The 20,177-nt window shown below is 64.3% G+C and overlaps 2 protein-coding genes across 4 annotated transcripts; one reads left to right on the forward strand and one right to left on the reverse strand.

Annotated features, from left to right (window-relative positions):
* Positions 1 to 976: 976 nt before the first annotated feature.
* INPPL1 (inositol polyphosphate phosphatase like 1) lies at positions 977 to 15,100 on the forward strand. 3 transcript variants are annotated; one of them, XM_051822582.2, is made up of 29 exons: positions 977 to 1,126; positions 1,838 to 2,227; positions 4,816 to 4,879; positions 4,973 to 5,123; positions 5,199 to 5,319; positions 5,496 to 5,636; positions 5,814 to 5,907; positions 5,985 to 6,074; positions 6,215 to 6,313; positions 6,415 to 6,565; positions 6,655 to 6,761; positions 7,047 to 7,149; positions 7,232 to 7,428; positions 8,079 to 8,196; positions 8,738 to 8,834; positions 9,058 to 9,196; positions 9,316 to 9,415; positions 9,515 to 9,603; positions 9,824 to 9,905; positions 10,030 to 10,119; positions 10,554 to 10,667; positions 10,804 to 10,892; positions 11,335 to 11,422; positions 11,522 to 11,677; positions 11,901 to 11,979; positions 12,073 to 12,213; positions 13,139 to 13,811; positions 14,063 to 14,196; positions 14,307 to 15,100. In XM_051822582.2, the coding sequence occupies exons 2-29, from the start codon at positions 2,046 to 2,048 to the stop codon at positions 14,395 to 14,397; spliced, it is 3,780 nt and encodes a 1,259-aa protein (XP_051678542.2). In that variant the 5' UTR covers positions 977 to 1,126; positions 1,838 to 2,045; the 3' UTR covers positions 14,398 to 15,100. The 3 variants fall into 3 exon arrangements, with proteins under 3 accessions (XP_051678542.2, XP_051678547.2, XP_069931041.1); XM_051822587.2 differs by lacking the exon at positions 14,063 to 14,196; XM_070074940.1 differs by lacking the exons at positions 977 to 1,126; positions 10,030 to 10,119 and having other exon boundaries at positions 1,902 to 2,227.
* A 492-nt stretch (positions 15,101 to 15,592) lies between these two features.
* PHOX2A (paired like homeobox 2A) lies at positions 15,593 to 19,497 on the reverse strand. Its single transcript, XM_002708523.5, has 3 exons — positions 19,103 to 19,497; positions 16,933 to 17,120; positions 15,593 to 16,158 (listed from the first exon to the last, which is right to left on the reverse strand). Exons 1-3 carry the CDS (start codon positions 19,317 to 19,319, stop codon positions 15,706 to 15,708), a joined length of 858 nt encoding a protein of 285 aa, XP_002708569.2. The 5' UTR covers positions 19,320 to 19,497; the 3' UTR covers positions 15,593 to 15,705.
* Between the last annotated feature and the right edge of the window lie 680 nt (positions 19,498 to 20,177).

The raw sequence follows: 20,177 nt of genomic DNA on the forward strand, positions 1-20,177 counted from the left end.
GCTGGAAGCCGGTTAGGATCCCCTCGGGACTTTCCAGGGGGCAGGAGCGTCTTTGTCTCTGCAAGGGATCGGCAGACACGTCCATCCTGGAGGGCTACTCCATCTTTGAGCGGCCTTAGGGTCTCTGGTCTCGGTCTCCCCTCGCCTCTCGGGGGAGTCTTCGTCTCCACATCCCAAACGAGAGGCACGGGTACCGGTCGGAGAACACCCCGCACTCTACCGCAGGGTGCCCCCTCTCACCGCGGTCAGCTCCCCGGCCCAGACTGGAGGATGTTTACTGGGCTTCCGGCGGGATCTGGCAGCACTGGTGGGTGGGTGGCGGATCTCCTGGTGATCATTCCTATCCAGTCTGGAAGGCCCCACACAGCCCCCTTGACGTCCCAGGCTTTGTCCCAGCGGGGCTAAGCTGTACGGATTTGGAACAGCGGAAGGAGCTCGTCCGGAGTGACCCGGCTCAGTCAACAGGTTCAAGTTAGCAAAGTGAAAGTTCTGTGACAGGTTAAAGGGATCCTCCTACTGTCGCCCCGGAGCGGGCGGCGCGGGCGCCTGGTAGGCGGCCTGCGCCTTTAAGGAGCCCAGGCGGAGGGGCGGGGCAGGAAGGGGACTCCCGGGAGACGCCGCCACCGGCTAGGTCTTTTTTTGGGAAGGGGCGGGCCAGGCTCTCCCACGGGCTCCGCCCCCGTCCCGGGGCCGCGTACCCCCCTTCCGCCCGCGGCCCGAGGGGGCGAGGCGGGGTCCGCGCGTCTCAGGCGCCGAGGCGCGAGTTTGTTGACTCGGAGGGAGTAGCCGGGGCCGAGGCGGGGGCGGGCGCGGGCGCTCACAATACCCGCCCGGCCCGCGCCGCGCTTTACAGTTTGCACAGCTGTCACCGTCCCTCCTCCTTCATTAATAACAGAAATAGCCGCCCCTCGGGGGCGCCCGCCGGAGGCCGGGCCCGTGCCGAGCGCTTTACGAGCCCCGAGTCTCCGCTGAGTCTGCCCTCGTAGCCTCTCCCAGCCGCACGGAGCAGGCAGCCGGGCTCGCGCGGGTCCGCGGCGCCGGGGCGGCCGGCCGGCCCAGGGCCATCTTAAGTGGCCACTGCCGGGGAGGAGGCCCGGAGGAGCACCGCGGGGGCGCTGCGCGCGAGGTCGGGAGCCGGGATCGGGGCGCCTTCCCTCGGGGGACCGAGGGCTGCCTCCCCTAGCACGGCCGCGCCCCTGGAGACCCCGGCCCGCGGCGCGGGGGCGATCCAGGGCGCGGCGGGAACGTGCGTGAGCGGCCGAGGGTCCCAGACCTTGTCTGGGGCCCGTGGAGGGGATTCCATCCCCCACCCCCATTCCCGGCGGGGTCTGTCGGGCGCGGGCCTGGCCGGGTTGGGAGTCGAAATTCAAGAGGAGGCTGGAGTCTTGCCCCAGCGAAGGGGACCGGCTCACCCTAGATTTCGGGAGCCCGATCCCTCGATGCTGTAGGGGTTCGGATGGAACGGATTTGGGGGTGGAATGAGACCTTTTTTGGGGGCTCGCGGGTCATTTCATTCCAAGTATTGAGAAGGTGTGACTTCTCCAGGGGGGTCCCGGGACCCCCGAGTGTCCGGGAGAGGACGAGGAGAGGGCGGTTTGGCCCTCGGAGGGGGCTGGAGGCTGGACTTCCTCGGGGAGCGAAGGGGCAGGGTCGCTGTGGGGTCTGAGAGGTTCGGGTCCCGCAGGAGCGTGGAGGCTGCGTCCCCGCGGGAAGAGGTTGGGGGCAGGGGAGGTGCGGGCTGCGGCCCAGCGGAGGGGAAGGGGGCGGCCGCCGGGCCCTGAGCTCCGCTCCCGCCCCTCCCCCGCCGCCTCTGAACAAACTTTTCTTTCTCTTCAAGTTGAGGCCGGCGCTGCAGGCAGCGGCGGCTGCGCGGCGGCGAGCGAGGCGGCCTGCGCGGCGGAGCGAGGAGCCCCGATCCCCATCCCGGGCCGGCCCGCCGATCCTCAAGCCCAGGTCCCGGGCCCAGCCTCGGCCTCGGCCTCCAGCGTCCCGGGGCGGATGGCGCGGGCCGGCGGACGCGGGCGGCGCTGAGCGCTGCGCGGGCCATGGCCTCGGCGTGCGGGACGCCGGGCCCTGGGGGCGCGCTGGGCAGCCCGGCTCCTGCCTGGTACCACCGCGACCTGAGCCGCGCTGCGGCAGAGGAGTTGCTGGCCCGGGCGGGCCGCGATGGCAGCTTCCTGGTCCGAGACAGCGAGAGCGTGGCGGGGGCCTTCGCGCTCTGCGTCCTGTGAGTTGCGGCGGGTGTGTGGGGGCGGGGAGGGCGGGGGGCGTCCCGGCGGGCGGGGCACCAGGGGTGTGCAGTAGGTGAGCGGGGTTGGGCCGGGCCGGGGTCGGGGCCGCGGCTGCGGGGCCCCAGCACTGCCTCCAGTGCCACAGTGGGGGCCTTGGGGCTGAGGAAGCATGCAAGGGGCTTTGACTTCCTGCTGCACGTCTGGCCGCACTTTCTGGGGCCTTGAGGACAGAGAACGTGGGGTTCTGCGGCCCATGGTGGTTTCTGCGGCCCATGGTGGTTGTGAAGGCGGACAATGCAGGCGAGCCTAGCAGACTCCACCCCCTCCCCCGCCATCCCCCAGGTGGAAGGGGCGCCAGGTGTGCTAGTGTGCTCTGCTGTTGTGTGCAGATCTGCTTGTTGAGTGTCAGGGTGGTAGGCAGTAGCAGGAGTTGGGGGCAGCAGGATAGATGGGGTGTGTTTGGATGCCCAGGAACCTCTTCCGGGGGTCCTGTCTGTCCTTGGCAGTATATGGGGGGAGGGCAGCGGCCAGGTGGTGGGTGTTGAGGGGAAGGCTTGAGGACACCAAGGGCTAAGATGCATGGGACCATACCATTAGTTTATGAATCAGTGAGCGAGTGTGCCCGGGCTCTGGGCTTGAGCCCTGGTTATCTGACCGCTGTAGCCCTAAGCTATGAGTACCGAGTGTAGCGCTACCCTGGTGCTTCTCAGAGTGGCCCTGGTCCCGTGCCGGTACCTGTGAGCCTTGGCGGCAGTGGTGTTGGCATGAGTTTGCACTTTCAGTTTGCAGTCTTCTCCCTGCGCTGTCCCCCCTTTGCAGTCTGGTGTAAGTGGCAGTTTGTGGGCCCCTGGACAAGAGCGAGCGGGACGCTGCAGGCTGCTTTGTTTAGATCTGGTTATGTTCCCCCGTGGCCCTGTGAACCTCCCTGCCCAAACCCTGTCCCTTCTGTCCCCTCTGTGTTCCTGACAGTTCTGGGGTGAGCATTGGCCCCCTTCTCCTAGGCCAGGGGACACGTTTTTGATTGGTCACAGCTGGAATGGTGGTCGGAGCCAGGTGTGCTGGCGGCCGTCCTGCAGCGCACCAGACAGGACAGGCTCCCACCGTGTCAGTGGCACAGAGGTTGAGAAAGCCTGGCCTTGGCTGCTGACCTGCCGAGGCCCAGACTCTTAGGCAGATGAGTGTCCCCGGAGCCCTGCCTCGCAGCCCCCTAATTAGGGAGGGGAAGGAGGCAGGTGCTGGGTCAGCTGTTGAGTGGGAGGGGGACAGCTGGGGTCTGGAACATTACTGTTGATTGGGGCGACTCCTAGCTCCACTGCCAGGGGAGGGCACAGGTGGGGTGAGGGAGGTCTGTCCGTGTGTGGGGGCTCCAGCTTTGCCAGCTGATTCGGGCAGCTCCCTGCAGTCCTCAGGGGCCTGAGGATCAGAAGTGGGCAATTCCTTAGGCTTCCCGATACCACACTTGCTTACCTGTACACACCTGCGTGTACATGGAGAGCACGGAAGACGCACCCCCGCCCCAGCATGCACAGGCACTAGACCACAGGCTGGGATACGGAGCCTGGCTTCTGATCCCGTTTAAAATCTCAGCTCTGCCTTTTACTTGCTCCATGACCTCGAGCAGATCAGCTTTGCATGTTTGAGCCTCGACTTCCTCATCTGGATAATGGGCATAATAATCATTTCTACTTCAGAATGTGAGCATGGAGTGAGAAGCAAGGGCCGCCGAGCAGCGGCCTGATGCAGAGGCAGAGTTTGGTTGATGGAATGCTGCTGTTGTTGTCAACACAGACACACAGCCCACAGACTGACACACCCACTCAGCAACACCTTCCCAGCCCTGGCAGCCAGGAGAGCCCCTGTGCCCAGCTAACCCGAGGAGAGAGAATGAACCCGTGGCCACGGCGTGGGGCCTCCTCTGACAGGCGCCAGCACATACGCGCAGGCCCTGGTGCCTTTCCTGGCCGAGAGGACCCTGAGGCATGCAGGCCTGGGGAGTCCTCCATCCCCCATTGAGTGTGTGCCTGGCTCAGCTGTCCCCTGCTCAGCTGCTGCTGCCGTCTGTCAGCAACCCCCTTGCCCCTCCTCAGCCTAGGGCTCCCCGAGGGGGCCCCTCATCGCTTGTGTCCAGGGAAGGCACTAGGACGCTGCCCCCATCCTCCCCAGTGAACCTGCCCCCTGCACAAGGGACTCCAGCCGAGCCAGACGGCCACACAAACACAGCGGGAGCACACGTGCAGAGAGGCCACCAGGCTTCTGAGGACTCTTACTCTGGCGGGGGGCCCAGCCTGGTACCACAGCCCAGAGGGGCTGTTTAGACAGCTGTAGAGGCCACAAAAGAGCTGCCTGTTGCTTTCCCAGCCCTGCCTCTGCGGTGGGTGTGGAGCTTCTGTAGGGCTTGTTGGGGTGTGTGTGTGTGTGTGTGTGTGCTGGCCATTCCTGCTCTTGCTGGCAGCACTAGGAGGATGGTGGAAGTAGATAGGCCCCATTGTTAACCCTGTGAAGCCTGGGCCAGGGGTCGGGTGGGGGCTGGGGGGCTGGGGGGGCTGAGCCGGGTGGCAGATCCTGTGTCCTGCCTTGCCCACAGGTATCAGAAGCATGTGCACACATACCGCATCCTGCCTGATGGAGAGGACTTCCTGGCCGTGCAGGTAGGACCGTGGGCCTCGCACCCCTGACCTTGATCCAGTGTGGGGCTGGAGGACCTGCTGGCTGACTCTCCCCCACCCCTGGCCGGCTCCCAGACCTCGCAGGGTGTGCCTGTGCGGCGCTTCCAGACCCTGGGAGAGCTCGTCGGCCTGTACGCCCAGCCCAACCAGGGCCTCGTGTGTGCCCTGCTGCTGCCTGTAGAGGGCGAGAGAGAGCCGGACCCGCCGGACGACCGCGACGCCTCAGGTGCGCCCCGCCCCCACCCCTGGTCCGCTGAGGGAAGGAGGCCCCAGCTGCTGCCACACTGACCCCTGTCCACAGATGGGGAGGATGAGAAGCCCCCGCTGCCGCCGCGCTCTGGCTCCACCAGCATTTCTGGCCCGGTGGGGCCAAGCAGCCCATCGCCAGCCCCCGAGACGCCCACAACTCCCGCTGCTGAGAGGTGAGACCCCAGCCCCTCTCCCGTGCCCCCAGGAGAACTGCTTCCTGACCTCCTTCCCCGGATGGAGCCCCAGAGGCAGGCACACCCGGGCCCACCAGTGCCGGGTCTTGGGATGGGCTGGACGTGGCGGGACAGGGTCAGAAGGACCTCCACTAACTCTTAACCCCTCCTTGAAGCGCTCCCAACGGGCTCAGCACCGTCTCACACGAGTATCTGAAGGGTAGCTATGGGCTGGACCTGGAGGCTGTGAGAGGCGGAGCCAGCAACCTGCCCCACCTCACCCGCACCCTGGTCACCTCCTGCCGGAGGCTGCACAGGTACCGGGGACAGCCAACCTATGCGCTTCGCTCTGACCCCTGACCCTGACCCCAGCTGTGAATGAGTCGTCGCTTCTTGACTCTGCCTCGCCTGTACCCTTGTGTCCACACAGTGAAGGTGCGCGCTACACTGCCTTAGGTTGGGGTGGGATTCCTCTTTCCTGCTGTCTCCCCTAGTGAGGTGGACAAGGTCCTGTCTGGCCTGGAGATCCTGTCCAAGGTGTTTGACCAGCAGAGCTCGCCCATGGTGACTCGCCTTTTGCAGCAGCAGGTGGGGCTCTGGGGAGACCTCTGGGGGGGTACTTCCTGGGGCCCTTCCTGTGCAAGCCTTATTCTTTCTCCCCCCAGAACCCACCACAGACTGGGGAGCAGGAACTGGAGAGCCTGGTACTGAAGCTGTCAGTGCTCAAGGACTTCCTGTCTGGCATCCAGAAGAAGGTGGCGTGACCCCTGACCACCGTCACTGTCCTCTCTCATTGGCCCAGCCCTGTTCCCAATCCTGATCTACAGCCCAGCATTGGCCCCAAGGCCAGCTGTTCCCCTCGGCGTGTGCCCTGACCTCACCCCGTCCCCTGCAGGCCCTGAAGGCCCTACAGGACATGAGCTCCACGGCACCCCCTGCTCCCCTGCAGCCGTCCATACGGAAGGCCAAGACCATCCCCGTGCAGGCCTTTGAGGTACATGGCAGGTGGGGCCCCGACGGGTGTGGGAGACTGGAGGGGGAGGGGGCGCCGTCACCAAGGTCTTGTCAGCAGCCTCCCCGCCTCCTGGCCTGCAGGTGAAGCTGGACGTGACCCTGGGCGACCTGACCAAGATCGGGAAGTCGCAGAAGTTCACGCTGAGCGTGGATGTGGAGGGCGGACGGCTGGTGCTGCTGAGAAGACAGCGGGACTCCCAGGAGGACTGGACCACTTTCACCCATGACCGCAGTGAGCCGGGGCCGGGTCTGGAGAGGGGGGCCGAGCGGGGCCCTTGGCTGGGGGTTGCAGGCCCATGTGACCAACCCTCTGTTGCCTAGTCCGCCAGCTCATTAAATCCCAGCGTGTCCAGAACAAGCTTGGTGTCGTGTTTGAGAAGGAGAAAGAGCGGACGCAGCGCAAGGATTTCATCTTTGTCAGTGCTCGGGTGAGGGCTCCCAGGGTCCCTGGAGGGGTGTTTTCACCCACTGGGTGGGGAGAGGGAACGCGTGATGTAGGTGTGCCATCCCTTCCGGCAGAGGGGGCCTTGAGAGCGGGTAGCCTGGGGGTGGCTCAGCTGTTCCTGCTGTGCTCACTCGCGGAGCACCTGCTGCAGACTTGTGTGGCAGGTGTAGCCAGGTGAGCCAGGCAGGCGAGAGCCTCCCTCCTGGCTCCTGGGGGGGGTGTGTTTCCTGGCGTCTCCCTGCCCTTGACTGGCTGCTGTCCCCTGCAGAAGCGGGAGGCCTTTTGCCAGCTGCTGCAGCTCATGAAAAACAAGCACTCCAAGCAGGATGAGCCCGACATGATCTCTGTCTTCATAGGCACCTGGAACATGGGTCAGGCCTGGGCTGGGCTAGGGTGGGAGAGGGGCGTGGTCCCCAGAGCCTGGGCCTGACCTCCTACCCCTACCACCTCCAGGAAGTGTGCCACCTCCGAAAAACGTGACATCTTGGTTCACATCAAAGGGCCTGGGGAAGACCCTGGACGAGGTCACAGTGACCATACCCCACGACATCTATGTCTTTGGGACCCAGGAGAACTCGGTGGGCGACCGAGAGTGGCTGGACCTGCTGCGTGGGGGCCTCAAGGAGCTCACAGATTTGGATTACCGCCCGGTGAGGGGTCACCTTGTCCAGTCCCCTGCCCTCACACCCCACTGCACACTCTCCTGCGTGATTTCACCGACCTCCCAAGGGGACAGAGCTAGACTGGCTTGTCCTGGTCCCCGGGCTTACCCTTTGGGAGACCTAACCTGAGTCCTTGCTACAAGGGGACCGTGTGCTCCCTGGTTCCTTGGGGAAGAGGGTAGCAGATCTTTTCTTTTTTAAAGTAGTTCTTTAAATTTTTTTTTATTTAAAAATGTTACTTATTTGAAAGGCAGAAAGAGAGAGGGAGAGATTTCTCATCCATTGGTTCATTCCTCAAATGCCCACAACAGCCAGGGCTGTGCCAGTGTGAAGCCAGGAACTGGGAACTCAATCCTGGTCTCCGTTGTGGGTGCAGGGACCCAACTACTTGAGCCATCACTGCTGTCTCCCAAGGTGTGCATCGTCAGGAAGCTGGGACTGGGAGCGGAGCTGGGACTCGAACCCAGACACTCCAGTATGGGGTGTGAGCATCCCAGGCGGCATCGGCTGAGCCAGATGTCCACCCCAGTGCCAGGCCTCCCTGCCTGGTGACTGACAGAACAGTGTGAACTGTAGGCCAGGGCGAGTGCGGACAGGGGCCTAGCCCAGGACGGGGGTGACGCCACCCCTCCATGCAGATTGCCATGCAGTCGCTGTGGAACATCAAGGTGGCCGTGCTGGTCAAGCCAGAGCACGAGAACCGCATCAGCCACGTCAGCACCTCCAGCGTGAAGACCGGCATCGCCAACACTCTGGGTGAGCAGGCGCCGGGGGTTCCTGAGGGCACTGGGCTCCCTGTGCCCATGCCACCTGCCTCCTCTCCAGTTCAGGGGCTCCCCGGCTTTGGGGGTCTCAGCTTTCCCGTCGATGGGGTGCTTTGAACCTCATAAAGCAGTTCTATTCTATGCCTCTTCCAGCCCCATTGGGAAGGCTAGGCCAGCATAGTTGCTCCCTTTTCTCAGAGTAGTCCAATAACCCATCCAGGGTCACACAGCAAGTGAGTGGGGGAGCCGGGCTTAGTGCCGTCTTATGATTGCCATGCAGGGCTCCCTCTGCATGGGCTCTGCACAGCCTCTCCTCTCCCTCCCGTGAGACCCCCAGTGGTGTACATGCGCCCCAGGAGGGGCCTTGGGGGTGGTGTGGATATTTGCTTTCAGGGGACTGCCTGCCTTGCATTGTCTGGGGTGGGAGGAAAGATCCCCTCACTGCAGCTCCAAGGACTGGGAGAGAACCGGAGCCCTCCCAGGCGGAAGTCCCACCCTGAGACCCTGGCTTCCTCTTTCACTTCCCCTGGCAGGGAACAAGGGAGCTGTGGGCGTGTCCTTCATGCTCAACGGCACCTCGTTTGGCTTTGTGAATTGCCACCTCACCTCGGGGAACGAGAAGACTGCGCGGTGAGGGGGTACCTTCCGATCACCGCGCTGGCCCTAGCCCCTGTTCCTCTGACCCCTGTCTCCATCCCACCTGCCAGCCCCCAGGGACCCTCCTCCCCCTTGGTCCCACTGTAGGCCCCTGTCTTTTGCTGCCCCTGCCTTGTTCCCGGCCGTTCCCTCTGGCCCTTTCCCCACACCCTGACACTGGGACGTACCTCCCCCAACCCCGCACCCCCGACCTCAGGCGGAACCAGAACTACCTGGACATCCTGCGGCTGCTCTCGCTGGGCGACCGGCAGCTCAATGCCTTTGACATCTCTCTGCGCTTCACCCACCTCTTCTGGTTTGGGGACCTCAACTATCGCCTAGACATGGACATCCAGGTGCCGACATCCAGGGCCCCGCTGGGGGGACGTGGGGAGGCTGGGGGCCAGGTGGCCATCACCCCTGGCTCTGACTCAGGAGGAAAACCTCCAGCAACCCGTGCATTCCCTGTCCCCAGGAGATCCTGAACTACATCAGCAGGAAGGAGTTTGAGCCCCTGCTCAGGGTGGACCAACTCAACTTGGAGCGGGAGAAGCACAAGGTCTTCCTCCGATTCAGTGAGTCTGGGCCTGACAGGCAGCCCCCGAGGGCCGGGGGCTCGGGGTATCTCTGGGCTTTCAGGACCCCTGAACCCCACCTGTCCGTGCTTGCCTTAGGTGAGGAAGAGATCTCCTTCCCACCCACCTACCGCTACGAGCGGGGTTCCCGGGACACGTATGCCTGGCACAAGCAGAAGCCAACTGGGGTGAGCAGGAAACCAGCATGTCCTTGGGGCTCCCCAGGCCTGCAGTGACTCTAGAGCTAGTTAGGACTCCAGCTTATACAGCTGCTCTGAGGCCCTCAGGGTAGTCCTGGCGTGGGAGACTCTAAGGAGGGAGGTGGGTACTGGGGCCAGGGCACATGCTGAGTGGCCCCCAGCTGGTGGCCCTGACTACAGTGCACCTCCCCACCCCACCCTGCCCCAGGTCCGGACCAACGTGCCCTCATGGTGTGATCGGATTCTGTGGAAGTCCTACCCTGAGACCCACATCATCTGCAATTCCTATGGTCAGCGCCTCCTGGCCTGGGTGATGGGTGCTGCTGGGGGGAGGTCACTGTCCTGACACTGCCCGAGCCGAGAGGAGGGCCGTTGCCCCCTCCCAGGTTGATGAGCTCCGTGCCCCCTCCCCAGGTTGCACGGATGACATTGTCACCAGCGACCACTCCCCTGTGTTTGGGACATTTGAGGTTGGAGTTACCTCTCAGTTCATCTCCAAGAAAGGTGACTATTCTGGGTGTGCTTGGTGGCTCGCACAGGTGTGGCCTGGGCACATGTACATCGGTGTATGTGTACTCGTACATGCAAGTGCAGGGTGTCTCTGAATGTGCCGTGTCAGGGTGTCTGCCTGGGTCACTGTGAGAGGGGTATGTGTGTGTGTAAAAGCACACTTCTGTGTCTGTATCTCCCTGGGCCCCGTGTGTGCCCAGGTGTGGCAGATTGTCAGTGGGCAGGCACTTCTGGTCCCCAGCCCCCTGAGATGGGTCTTTCATCTACGGCCTGGGCTCCAGGGTCTCCCCATTGGTGGCTTAGGATCAGGAAGGCCCGCCTCGCCCTGCTTCCCACTCTGCCAGGGCCTCAGTTTCCTGCCCCGTTGCTCCTGGGATCCTCTCTTGCCCTCTTAGCCCCCTTGTCTGTCCTCCTCCTGTGCCCCTCAGGGCTCTCGAAGACTTCGGACCAGGCCTACATCGAGTTTGAGAGCATCGAGGCCATTGTGAAGACAGCCAGCCGCACCAAGTTCTTCATTGAGTTCTACTCCACCTGCCTGGAGGGTCAGAGACGGGGCCTGGGGCACAGTGTGGGCCCCAGGGGCGGGAGGGCCAGCGGCTGCCCAGAGCAGTCAGCCCCTACTGAAGGGAAAGGGAGGCGGGAGGGGCGCTCAGCTGGGTGTCCCCATCCCCGCCCTAGAGTACAAGAAGAGCTTCGAGAATGATGCCCAGAGCAGTGATAACATCAACTTCCTCAAAGTGCAATGGTCCTCACGCCAGCTACCCACGGTGAGGCTGCGGGCAGGGCTGGGGCTTGTGGGTGAAGCTGTGGCAGAACGCAGTGGTGAGCCTGCCTGCGAGGGAGAGCAGGGCCAGCAGACACGCAGGGTGTGTGGGGGGGGCGAGGGGGCTGGGCGTGCGTGAGGATCAGGGCGTTTGCTTTCTTGGGAGGCTGTGGAGCCGCATTTCTTGAGCCTTCGCTAAATGTCAAGTCCTACACTGGCTGCCACCGATGCAAAAAGTTAATCAGTTACTGTGATGTTGAGTGCTGTGGAAGGCCCAGGCAGGGCTGTCTTCTACATTAAGGGTCTGGGATCTTTCCTTAAAGGGTGATTGTGAGCGAGCATGGCTGGGTGTGAGGGCAGGGGCAAGCCATGTCAGAGGCAGCAGGTGCGAGGGGCGGGCGGGGTGGCTGTGGGCTTTGTTCCTTATTGGGCCTCCCTGCTCCCAGCTCAAACCCATTCTGGCTGACATCGAATACCTGCAAGACCAGCACCTCTTGCTCACAGTCAAGTCCATGGATGGCTATGAATCCTATGGTGAGGGGTGAGGGGTGAGGGGTGCCCAGGGGGCAGGAGAACCAAGCAGGGCCCCAGAAAGGTTTGGCAATTTGCCGGCCCATCCCATCTGCCTCTCAGGGGAGTGCGTGGTTGCGCTCAAGTCCATGATTGGCAGCACGGCCCAGCAGTTCCTGACCTTCCTGTCCCACCGTGGCGAGGAGACGGGCAACATCCGCGGCTCCATGAAGGTGCGGGTGCCCACGGAGCGCCTGGGCACCCGGGAGCGGCTCTACGGTGGGGGCTCCCTTGGGAAGGGTGGGGGGTGGGAGATGGGGTCCAGGAGGGGAGGACGTGGGGCAGGGTCATGTGGGAACCCCTGAGATACTCGGAGGTTCTCTGACCAGGGCCGGGAGTAGGCCTGCCCAGGAAGAGCTGGGCAGGGCTGGCAGGCCCAGAGCATGTCTGTGGGACCCAGGACCCTGGGGCCCCTCTGAGTCTGCCCTCCCTACCCACCCAGAGTGGATCAGCATTGATAAGGATGAGGCAGGAGCAAAGAGCAAAGCCCCCTCTGTGTCGCGAGGCAGCCAGGAGCCTAGGTGAGCTGGGCCCGCGTTGGGTGTCATGTGTAGGGGTGCCTGGGCGCTCCGGTCAGCTCCACTTCATCTCCCTGTCCTGTGCACCTCGGGCAGGTCAGGGAGCCGCAAGCCAGCCTCCACAGAGGCCTCCTGCCCGCTGTCCAAGTTATTCGAAGAACCAGAGAAACCGCCACCAACGGGGAGGCCCCCAGCCCCACCCCGAGCAGTGCCCCGGGAGGAGCCCTTGACCCCCAGGTGAGAGAAGGAGCCTGTCGCACCCCCCAGTCTGTCCGTCACTGTACCTGCCCCTCAGGGTCCTGGGCCACCCCGTGGTCAGAGGTGCGGTGGCCTTATGCCCATGGCAGATCCAGCCAGCCAGGCTGCCCTTAGATGTGGCTCCGAGTCAAAGGGAGCACAGTCAGTGTTTCCTCTCGATCCTGCCTTAAAAACAGCTCCCTCTGTCAGCAGAGCTGGCTCGGACTCTGCCCTCCCGGGGCCCCGCTGGAGACGGGCGTGTGGTCAGACGGGTTTGGGAGATGCTTCCTGCCGAGTCTTTGCCTAGATATTCCCGGGGCACAACAGCACTAGCCGAGGTTCTGGGCAGGGGAGAAGGAAGGACACTTCCTTTCGACTCTGCTTAATATAGCTTCCCAAACTACGGCCCGAGGGACTTCCTTTCCACAACTCTCAGGGTCCTGGGCGCTGGTGCTGCCTGGCCCCTTCCCTGGGAGAGGAGGCTTGCACCCGAGGGTAGCCAGTGGCCATGTGCATTTAAACAAAAACTCCTGGAACAGTTTGGTGCTTTTTCACTCATCGTCTCTGGTTTTAGCCCCAAGGCTTGAGTAAAAACGACTTGAATTCCTGAGTAAGATTCCACAGCTCTGCCCCAGATGCTGCGGAGACTCCAGGTGTCCAGGGGGCAGTTCAGACCTGGCTCTGTTTGCCGGAGGTTTTAGTTACAGAGTCAGAAGACTGAGAGTCTCAGCAAGCGAAGCCGGGGAGTTTAGGGTTACCCATTCAACCCCCTACCCACCCCGCTAGACTCTCTAGATGAGCAAACCAGGGGCAGGAGAGGGCAGGTGTGGGCTCCAGGTCACGCACCAGTCGTCCAGCTTGTCCTCCATGGCTTTCACCTTGGCCTTCTGGGTGCTTATCTAGTCCTCCTTGCTCCCCAACCCAGGTTGAAGCCAGAGGGGGCTCCTGAGCCGGAAGGGGTGGCGGCCCCCCCACCCAAGAACAGCTTCAACAACCCCGCCTACTACGTCCTCGAAGGGGTCCCACACCAGCTGCTGCCGCCAGAGCCACCCTCGCCTGCCAGGGCCCCCGTCCCGCCTGCCACCAAGAACAAAGTGGCTGTCACCGTGCCTGCCCCACAGCTGGGGCGCCACCGGCCCCCCCGGGCAGGAGAGGGGAGCTCATCAGATGAGGAGTCGGGGGGCACACTGCCCCCTCCGGACTTCCCTCCCCCCCCACTCCCAGACTCCGCCATCTTCCTGCCCCTCAGTCTGGATCCTCTGCCGGGGCCGGTAGTCCGGGGTCGATGTGGGGGTGAGGCCCGGGGCCCACCCCCTCCCAAGGCCCACCCAAGGCCCCCGCTGCCCCCAGGCCCCTCCCCTGCTAGCACTTTCCTGGGCGATGTCGCCAGCGGGGACGACCGCTCCTGCTCCGTGCTGCAGATGGCCAAGACGCTGAGCGAGGTGGACTATGCTCCGGCGGGGCCTGCCCGCTCCGTGCTCCTGCCAAGCCCCCTGGATCTGCAGCCACCCCGAGGACTGCCCTCAGACTATGGCCGGCCCCTCAGCTTCCCTCCGCCCCGCATCCGAGAGAGCATCCAGGAGGACCTGGCAGAGGAGGTGACTGGCCCTGTGTCCCCGAGGAGCGTGCTTGCCCGCCGACTGCGGGATCCTTCACTCCATCGACCAGTGGGCCCCGATGTCCCCTCCGCCCTGGGCTGGGCCCTGGGACCTGGGGGGACCAATGACTCGGTCCCGTGCTCGCCTCCTCTCCCCCAGAGCATGGGTAGTTTGTGGCTGGCTGCAGCTGTTTCCATCTGGGGGGGAGGGGGCACTCACAGTGCTCACCATGACCTGCCTTGTCTCCCCAGGCTCCGTGCCCGCAGGGCGGGCGGGCCGGCGGGCTGGGCGAGGCGGGCATGGGTGCCTGGCTGCGGGCCATCGGCTTGGAGCGCTATGAGGAGGGCCTGGTGCACAATGGCTGGGACGACCTGGAGTTTCTCAGGTGGGGGCGGGGTTGGAGGCGGATGGGTTGGGGCTGACCCCCAGGGGCAGAACCCCGGGGTCCGTCAGGATCTTCCAGCCCAGCTCCAGCCTCTGTTTCCCCCTCCTTAGTGACATCACGGAGGAAGACCTGGAGGAGGCTGGGGTGCAGGACCCAGCTCACAAGCGCCTCCTTCTGGATACCTTACAGCTCAGCAAGTAATGACAGTGACCCCACCAAGCTGGGAAGTGGGCACCCTTCCTCCTGGACGAAGGCGCAGCCATAGCCCCGGCATTGGGAAGTTAAGGCTGGGGCAGTGCCTGGCTGCCTATTTATTGGGAATCTGCATTCCCCACTGCCCAGTCACACGAATGCCCTAAGTAGGACATCCTGCCCCTCACCTTTAAGGCCCAGGCACCAGTTGCCATGGTTACTCCACCTCCTTGGTTGCTGTCCTTCCCTGGGGCTCTCCTACCAGCCCCGGGGGTGGTGCCCCTGGGACCCAGGATACTGGTTGGGGCCCTCCCGACATGGTCCCGTGGTGTCTGTGGCCTTCCCCTGTCTATTCCATGGGGGAGGAGCTCCACCAAGACCTCCTCCAACTGTCCTGATTGGGGGGGGGGGGGGTCTGCCTGTCCGGAAATGAAGGAATAGCCCGAGACCTGGGCCATGGTGATTTAAGCTTTTCTGTGTGGGTTTGGGGAGGGAGGGCACCTTAATATTGTTGGGGTCGCTGGGGAGGGGCAGGCCATCTCCTGGATTGTCCCCCCTCCCCGTGCTGGGAATGCACCACCGCGTGGCTTGGTTCCTCGCTGGATGCAACCGGGATGGTTCCTGCAAATAGCCCTGGCCCTGTCCTAGGCACTCAGAAGGGCTGCTGGTGGGATGTCTTCAATAAATTAAGTTTTATTTGGATTGAGCAAAACTCACCTCAATAAATTACAAGTTTTTCAAAGAAAAGGAACAACAGCAACAACCAAAAAAAAAAAATCAGGTGAAAGGAAGCCTCTGCCTCCTCCTGGGGCGGCCCCCGCGATGACAGGGGCACTCTGCGCCAGACCCGCTGGAGGGAGAGGAGCCGGAGGGGCGCGTGGGCGGCAGGTCCCCTCAGACTGCTGTTCAGCCCAGGGACCCCGGCCTTGGCAGGGATGGGGAGGAGGTAAGGAGTGACCTCCGAGATAAGGAGTGACCCAGCCAGCAGCGGAGCCAGCGGAGGGGGCGGGGCCGCTCCTCTCTGAGGACCTTCCCCTGGGGGCACTTTCAGGGACAGGTGTCATTTGATCCCGCTTCCAAAGAAAACCGAGCTGGGAAGGGCTCTGGGCTCTCCCGGAGGGGTCCCCGTGAAAAGCACTCTACTCTTCGGGGCGGCCCTGACTCCAGAGTCGGGGAGGGCACACGTAGGGGTCTGACACCATGGGAGTGGGGACAGATGGGAACTTCCAGGCAGACGACGGGACGGGACTGGTTCCGTTGGGTCCTGGAGGGGCTGGGGCGTCTCGGGAAAGGCTCAAAGCCTCTAGAGGCCGGCGGCTAGAAGAGGTTGGTCTTCAGGGCGGGACCGGGCTTCCGGTGAAAGGAGGACAGAACGCCCGAGAAGGGCCCGGGCCCGGGCTCCGCCGGCTGCCAGGCCTTAAGCAGCTCGGCCGCGCCCGTTCCGGGCCCGCCGCCCCCACCGCCCGCCACGCCGGCCCACAGCGCGCCCTTGAGAGGCTGGGGTCCGGGCCCGGGTCCGGGCCCAGAGCCCAGGGCGGCGGGCAGCGGACTGGGGCTCAGGCGCGGGCTGGTCAGGCTGGGCGCGGGCGGCGGCGGCGGCAGCGATGCGGTGCTGTCGGGCGTGGGGCTGCACGTGGACTCCTTGGAGTCGTCGTCCTCAGACGAGCAGCGCGCCTCGCCCTTTTTGGCTCCCGCCGTGCCCGCCGCGCCCTTGGCGCTGGCCGCGCGCTCCTGTTTGCGGAACTTGGCCCGGCGGTTCTGGAACCAGACCTGCGGGCACAGGAGGCCAGTCAGCCGGCATGTCGGTCGGAAAGGGACCGGTGCGCCGCCTTGTGAGCGCTGGCTCTCAGCCCTCCTTCACCCCGCCAGTTGCCCTCTCAGCGTCCCCCCACCCCCACCCCCGATCTAGGTCGTCGGCTTTGTGCCCTTGGAATCTGCTCACTCAGGGACCCCGCTGCTTCCCAGTATTCTTGGTCTCCTGTAGGGAACTCTTCCTTTGCCCTCTTTTAGGAAGCCTCTCTGCCGCCTGGGGGGTTAGGGCATTGGGGAGACCTTTTGTCCAGCGCCTTGCGTCAAGGCGGCCAGTTGATCCTCTGTACTCAGACAACAGGATCCGCCCTGGCCTGGCTCTTTACTGCCCTGCGCCTGTCCTGGGCTCAGCGTTTCACTGCTGCCGCCGCCACCGTCACCTACCACCACCACCACAGCAGCGCTGGGGAGCTCCCCAAGGTGCTGCCTGCCCATTCCCCCCACCGACCCCAAAGCCGCCCGGGATCCCTCTCCCCACTAGGCCCCTCTTCTTCTCAAGCATCTTGTGAAGCGAGACTGAAGAGGAAGTCCAAATGGAGCAGCATGGCCCTAAGCAGCTCAGGTCCCCCAGGGCCTTCAAGTCCCAGCCCCCGCTGCCTCCTGCTGCCTCCTCCAGCTGACCCCAGACTGCACCCTGCTCCTTAGCCCTCGATCCTGGCTTCCACAATGCAGCTGTCCGCGAACCCCAGGCATAGGGCACGGACCCGGCGCAGCCCTCCGCGCGCATACACGTACCTGCACACGAGCCTCGGTGAGGTCGATCTTGAGTGCCAGCTCCTCGCGCGTGTAAATGTCCGGGTAGTGGGTCTCCGCGAAGACGCGCTCCAGCTCCTTGAGCTGCGCGCTAGTGAAAGTGGTGCGGATGCGCCGCTGCTTGCGTTTCTCGTGCAGGCCTGACGGCTCCGGGAAGAACTTGTAGGGCACTGAGGGTGTGTGGGGGAGGGCGGGGGGGGGGGCAACGAGGGTGGACGGGGGTCAGAGGCAGAGTTCAGCCAGCTGTGTCCTGCCCCAGAGGGACTGGTGCACCACCCCTAGCCCTACCCTGGCCCCTGGGCATCATCCCTCTGCATGGCTCCGCGGCCCGCAGCAATGAAGGAGGCCCCCGGGCGCAAGGAACCAGGAGCCCAGGAGCGGGAGAGTGGGCTGAAACCAGGAAACCAGCGGAGGCCTCCCGACCTGCCGACCTGCCGTTGGTTCCCGCCCGCTTCCCTCAGCCTCTCTGCCTGCCTGACTTCAGGTCCTGCTCTGTCCAGCCTAGCCCTGGATGTGCGTCGGGTCCCAGCAGCAGCAGGAGGTCCCGGGGGCAGTCATGAGCCCCCTTCCCCACCAAGGGCCTCCTGCGGGTCCACTGCCATGCTCCCTGGGTGTGCACACTTGGCCCCTCTCCCTCCCTCCCCCACCAGCTCCTTGCTTTCCTCAGCTCTGTCTCACATCCTCGCTCCCCCCCCAGGTGCACCCCTCTCTTCTTCCTCATCTGAATCTCTCTTCAACTTCCCTCTTCTGGCCACTCTTCTCTTTGTGCCCACGGGGAAGGATTCTTATTTCTCCCCTACCCAAGTTCCTCCATCTCCTTTTGCACCCCCCCCCCCGTACCTTCTCACATCCCTGCCAAGGCAATCCCCCCTCATCCCCCCCATCTCTTGCTCCCCCCCCCCCAGTCTCACTGCCCCCCAGTCTGGGTTTCTGACACTAGCTTCCCATCCATGTTCTCCGAGGGGTCCCAGTCTCCTTCATCTTTGTCCTACCTCTCTGGGTCCCCGTCACCCCTCATCCTCGTTACCAACATCCCACTCCTATCGCCATCTTTCTGAACTCCGTCTCCAGTCTTCCTTCAGCCCCCATTCCCCATAATTCCTGCCCCTGTCACCTGGTTCTTACCTGCAGCCCTCCAACATAGGATCCCCATTCTCTCAGGCCCCCCAGTCTTCCCATCTCTCTACCTTAGCCCCATCCCTCTGGGCTCAGAACACCATCACTCTGGGGCCCATGCTCCCCACCTCCCCAGTCTCCATCCTCATCTGGCCCAGGGTTCCCACCCCTGTTCCAGACGGCCTACATCTCCCTGGTTCTCCTTTCTACAGACCCATGTGTCCCCCACCCTGCACCCCCAGGCCAGGGCTCCTACTTGGGTCCCTAATGGTCTTCCTAGGTGGGAAGGAGACAGGGAGGTTGGGTGGGGCAGGCTGGGACTCTCATCCGAGGGATAGGGATGGCTGAGCGGCTCAGGGACGGAGGGTTCTGCCAGGGACTTGCCTCTAACGGTGGCGTGGGGGCCCAGGAGCTCTGGCTTCTGCAGGACTGTAGCTGGGAGAGTCCCGGGCAGGGGCGGGAGGAGGGGGAAGTGAAAGTGGCTTAATGACCTAAGCCCCCTTCTCTGCAGCCTATGGGAACTGGTTTTGGGGATGCAGAAGGTGTGAGTCCAAGGCAGGGAGGGAGGGGCCTGGTGGTGCCGGGGGCTCTAAGAAGCTTCCCATATGGGCTGCTCAGCCGCCGCATGGGTCCTTGCTGGGGAGGAAGGTTGTGTTTGCGCACCACAAGGGACTGAGGTGATCTGACTGGACCACCGAGCTAGGAGCCTCTTGTGAGGATCCAGGTTATGGAGAGGTTGATGGTCAGCCTTTGAGAGTGATCAGAGAGGGCCTAGTGAGGAATCCAGCTGGACCGAGGATTTGTTTCCTTGGTCCGAAGAGATTTGGCAGCGCGAGAAAGGGGTGGCCGGTATGAGAGGGTGGGGCTCGTCCCTGCCCAAGGGAAACCTCATGTTACTGGGGTCTTGCAGGGCGTTGGAGGGCCTGGTCAAGGCGGGGATGGGGGTGGTCGTGGGGGCAAGTCGTATTCACTCGTAGGGCAGGGGCTGCGGGATCCGCAGGATTTGGAGGGAGTGTTGGGCCGGGGCGGCGCTCACCTGCCGAGTAGGGCGCGGGCTGGTGGTCGCGTAGGGCGCCAAGCGCGCAGTTGGAGGAGCCGAGTGCGGGGCAGGGCGGCCCCGCCGCGGGGAAGGCGGGTCGCAAGGGGCTGTATTGGAAGCCGCCAGGCTGGCTGCAGGCGCCGAAGTCGCCGTAGGCGGACGCCTCCATGGCCGCCACGCACGAGTCGTACGAATTGAGGTAGGAGTAGTCCATCGGCCCGGGGGGCGGGGGCGGGGGGCCGGGCCGGGCCGGGTCGGGGTCTGGGTCCGGGTCCGGGTGGAGGTCGGGACGGAGGTTCGAGCGCCAGGCGCTGAGGACCCGAGGCTGGCTCTGAGCGCCAGAGAGTCCGCCCGCCCCGTCGCGGCCGCACTCTGCCCGGGTGCAACGCAAGTGCAGCCCGGCCGGACCGCGCGCCTTTTAACGCGCAGGACCCCGCGGAGGGGGGCGGGGCGGGGCGAGCTCCGAGGGGGCGGGGCCTAGGAGGCCCAGGCCCCGCCCTCAGCCACCCCGACCCCCCACCCCAAAGGGTCCCTGCCGCGCTCTTAGGGCTCCCGAGGTGCCGGGCGGAGCTGCGCGGACCGGATCCCCAGGGCCCTCATCCTGCTCCAGTCAGCACCAGACCTTCGGTGTCTACGCATCGTGCTCAGCCGGAGGGTCTCGACCTCTTTCCCAGGCCTCTCCACCTGCGGCCCCGCGGGAGCCCGGGGAGGCAGGCCCGGCGGCGCTCGTGTGAAGAAGTTAATTCAATTTGCCCCGATAACCGAGTTATTCCGATCCCGCCCCGCAGTCCCGCCCCCAGCGCAGTCCCATCCCAGCGGGGTCGGTGGAGGCAGCCCTTGGAGGGGGGCTGGAGACGGAGACGAGGAGGGGACGGAGCCTGGGACGGGGACGGGCAGGGGACGTGGATGCAGAGAGAAGACGGAGAGGCAGGGACAGAAACGGTGATGGAGACGGGGACAAGAGAGACGCTGATGGGGACAGAGACAGATGGGGGCAAGGCAGAGACAGAGTGGGAGGTGGGGACAGAACGGGGACCGAGAAAGAATGAGGCGGGGATAGGGCTGCGACGCG

The sequence above is a fragment of the Oryctolagus cuniculus genome, chromosome 1, assembly GCF_964237555.1.
Source record: "Oryctolagus cuniculus chromosome 1, mOryCun1.1, whole genome shotgun sequence".
Taxonomy (NCBI): domain Eukaryota; kingdom Metazoa; phylum Chordata; class Mammalia; order Lagomorpha; family Leporidae; genus Oryctolagus; species Oryctolagus cuniculus.

Bases quoted from the DNA above. Each gene is read 5' to 3' on its own strand.
- PHOX2A (XM_002708523.5), bottom strand. From the start codon at position 19,319: ATGGACTACTCCTACCTCAATTCGTACGACTCGTGCGTGGCGGCCATG. The intron at 17,121-19,102 runs GTGAGCGCCGCC...ACACACCCTCAG, and splicing joins GCCCGCGCCCTACTCGGCAG to TGCCCTACAAGTTCTTCCCG. The intron at 16,159-16,932 runs GTACGTGTATGC...CTGTGCCCGCAG, and splicing joins TCACCGAGGCTCGTGTGCAG to GTCTGGTTCCAGAACCGCCG.
- INPPL1 (XM_051822582.2), top strand. From the start codon at position 2,046: ATGGCCTCGGCGTGCGGGACGCCGGGCCCTGGGGGCGCGCTGGGCAGC. The intron at 5,124-5,198 runs GTGCGCCCCGCC...CCCTGTCCACAG, and splicing joins GGACGACCGCGACGCCTCAG to ATGGGGAGGATGAGAAGCCC. The intron at 6,075-6,214 runs GTGGCGTGACCC...CGTCCCCTGCAG, and splicing joins TGTCTGGCATCCAGAAGAAG to GCCCTGAAGGCCCTACAGGA.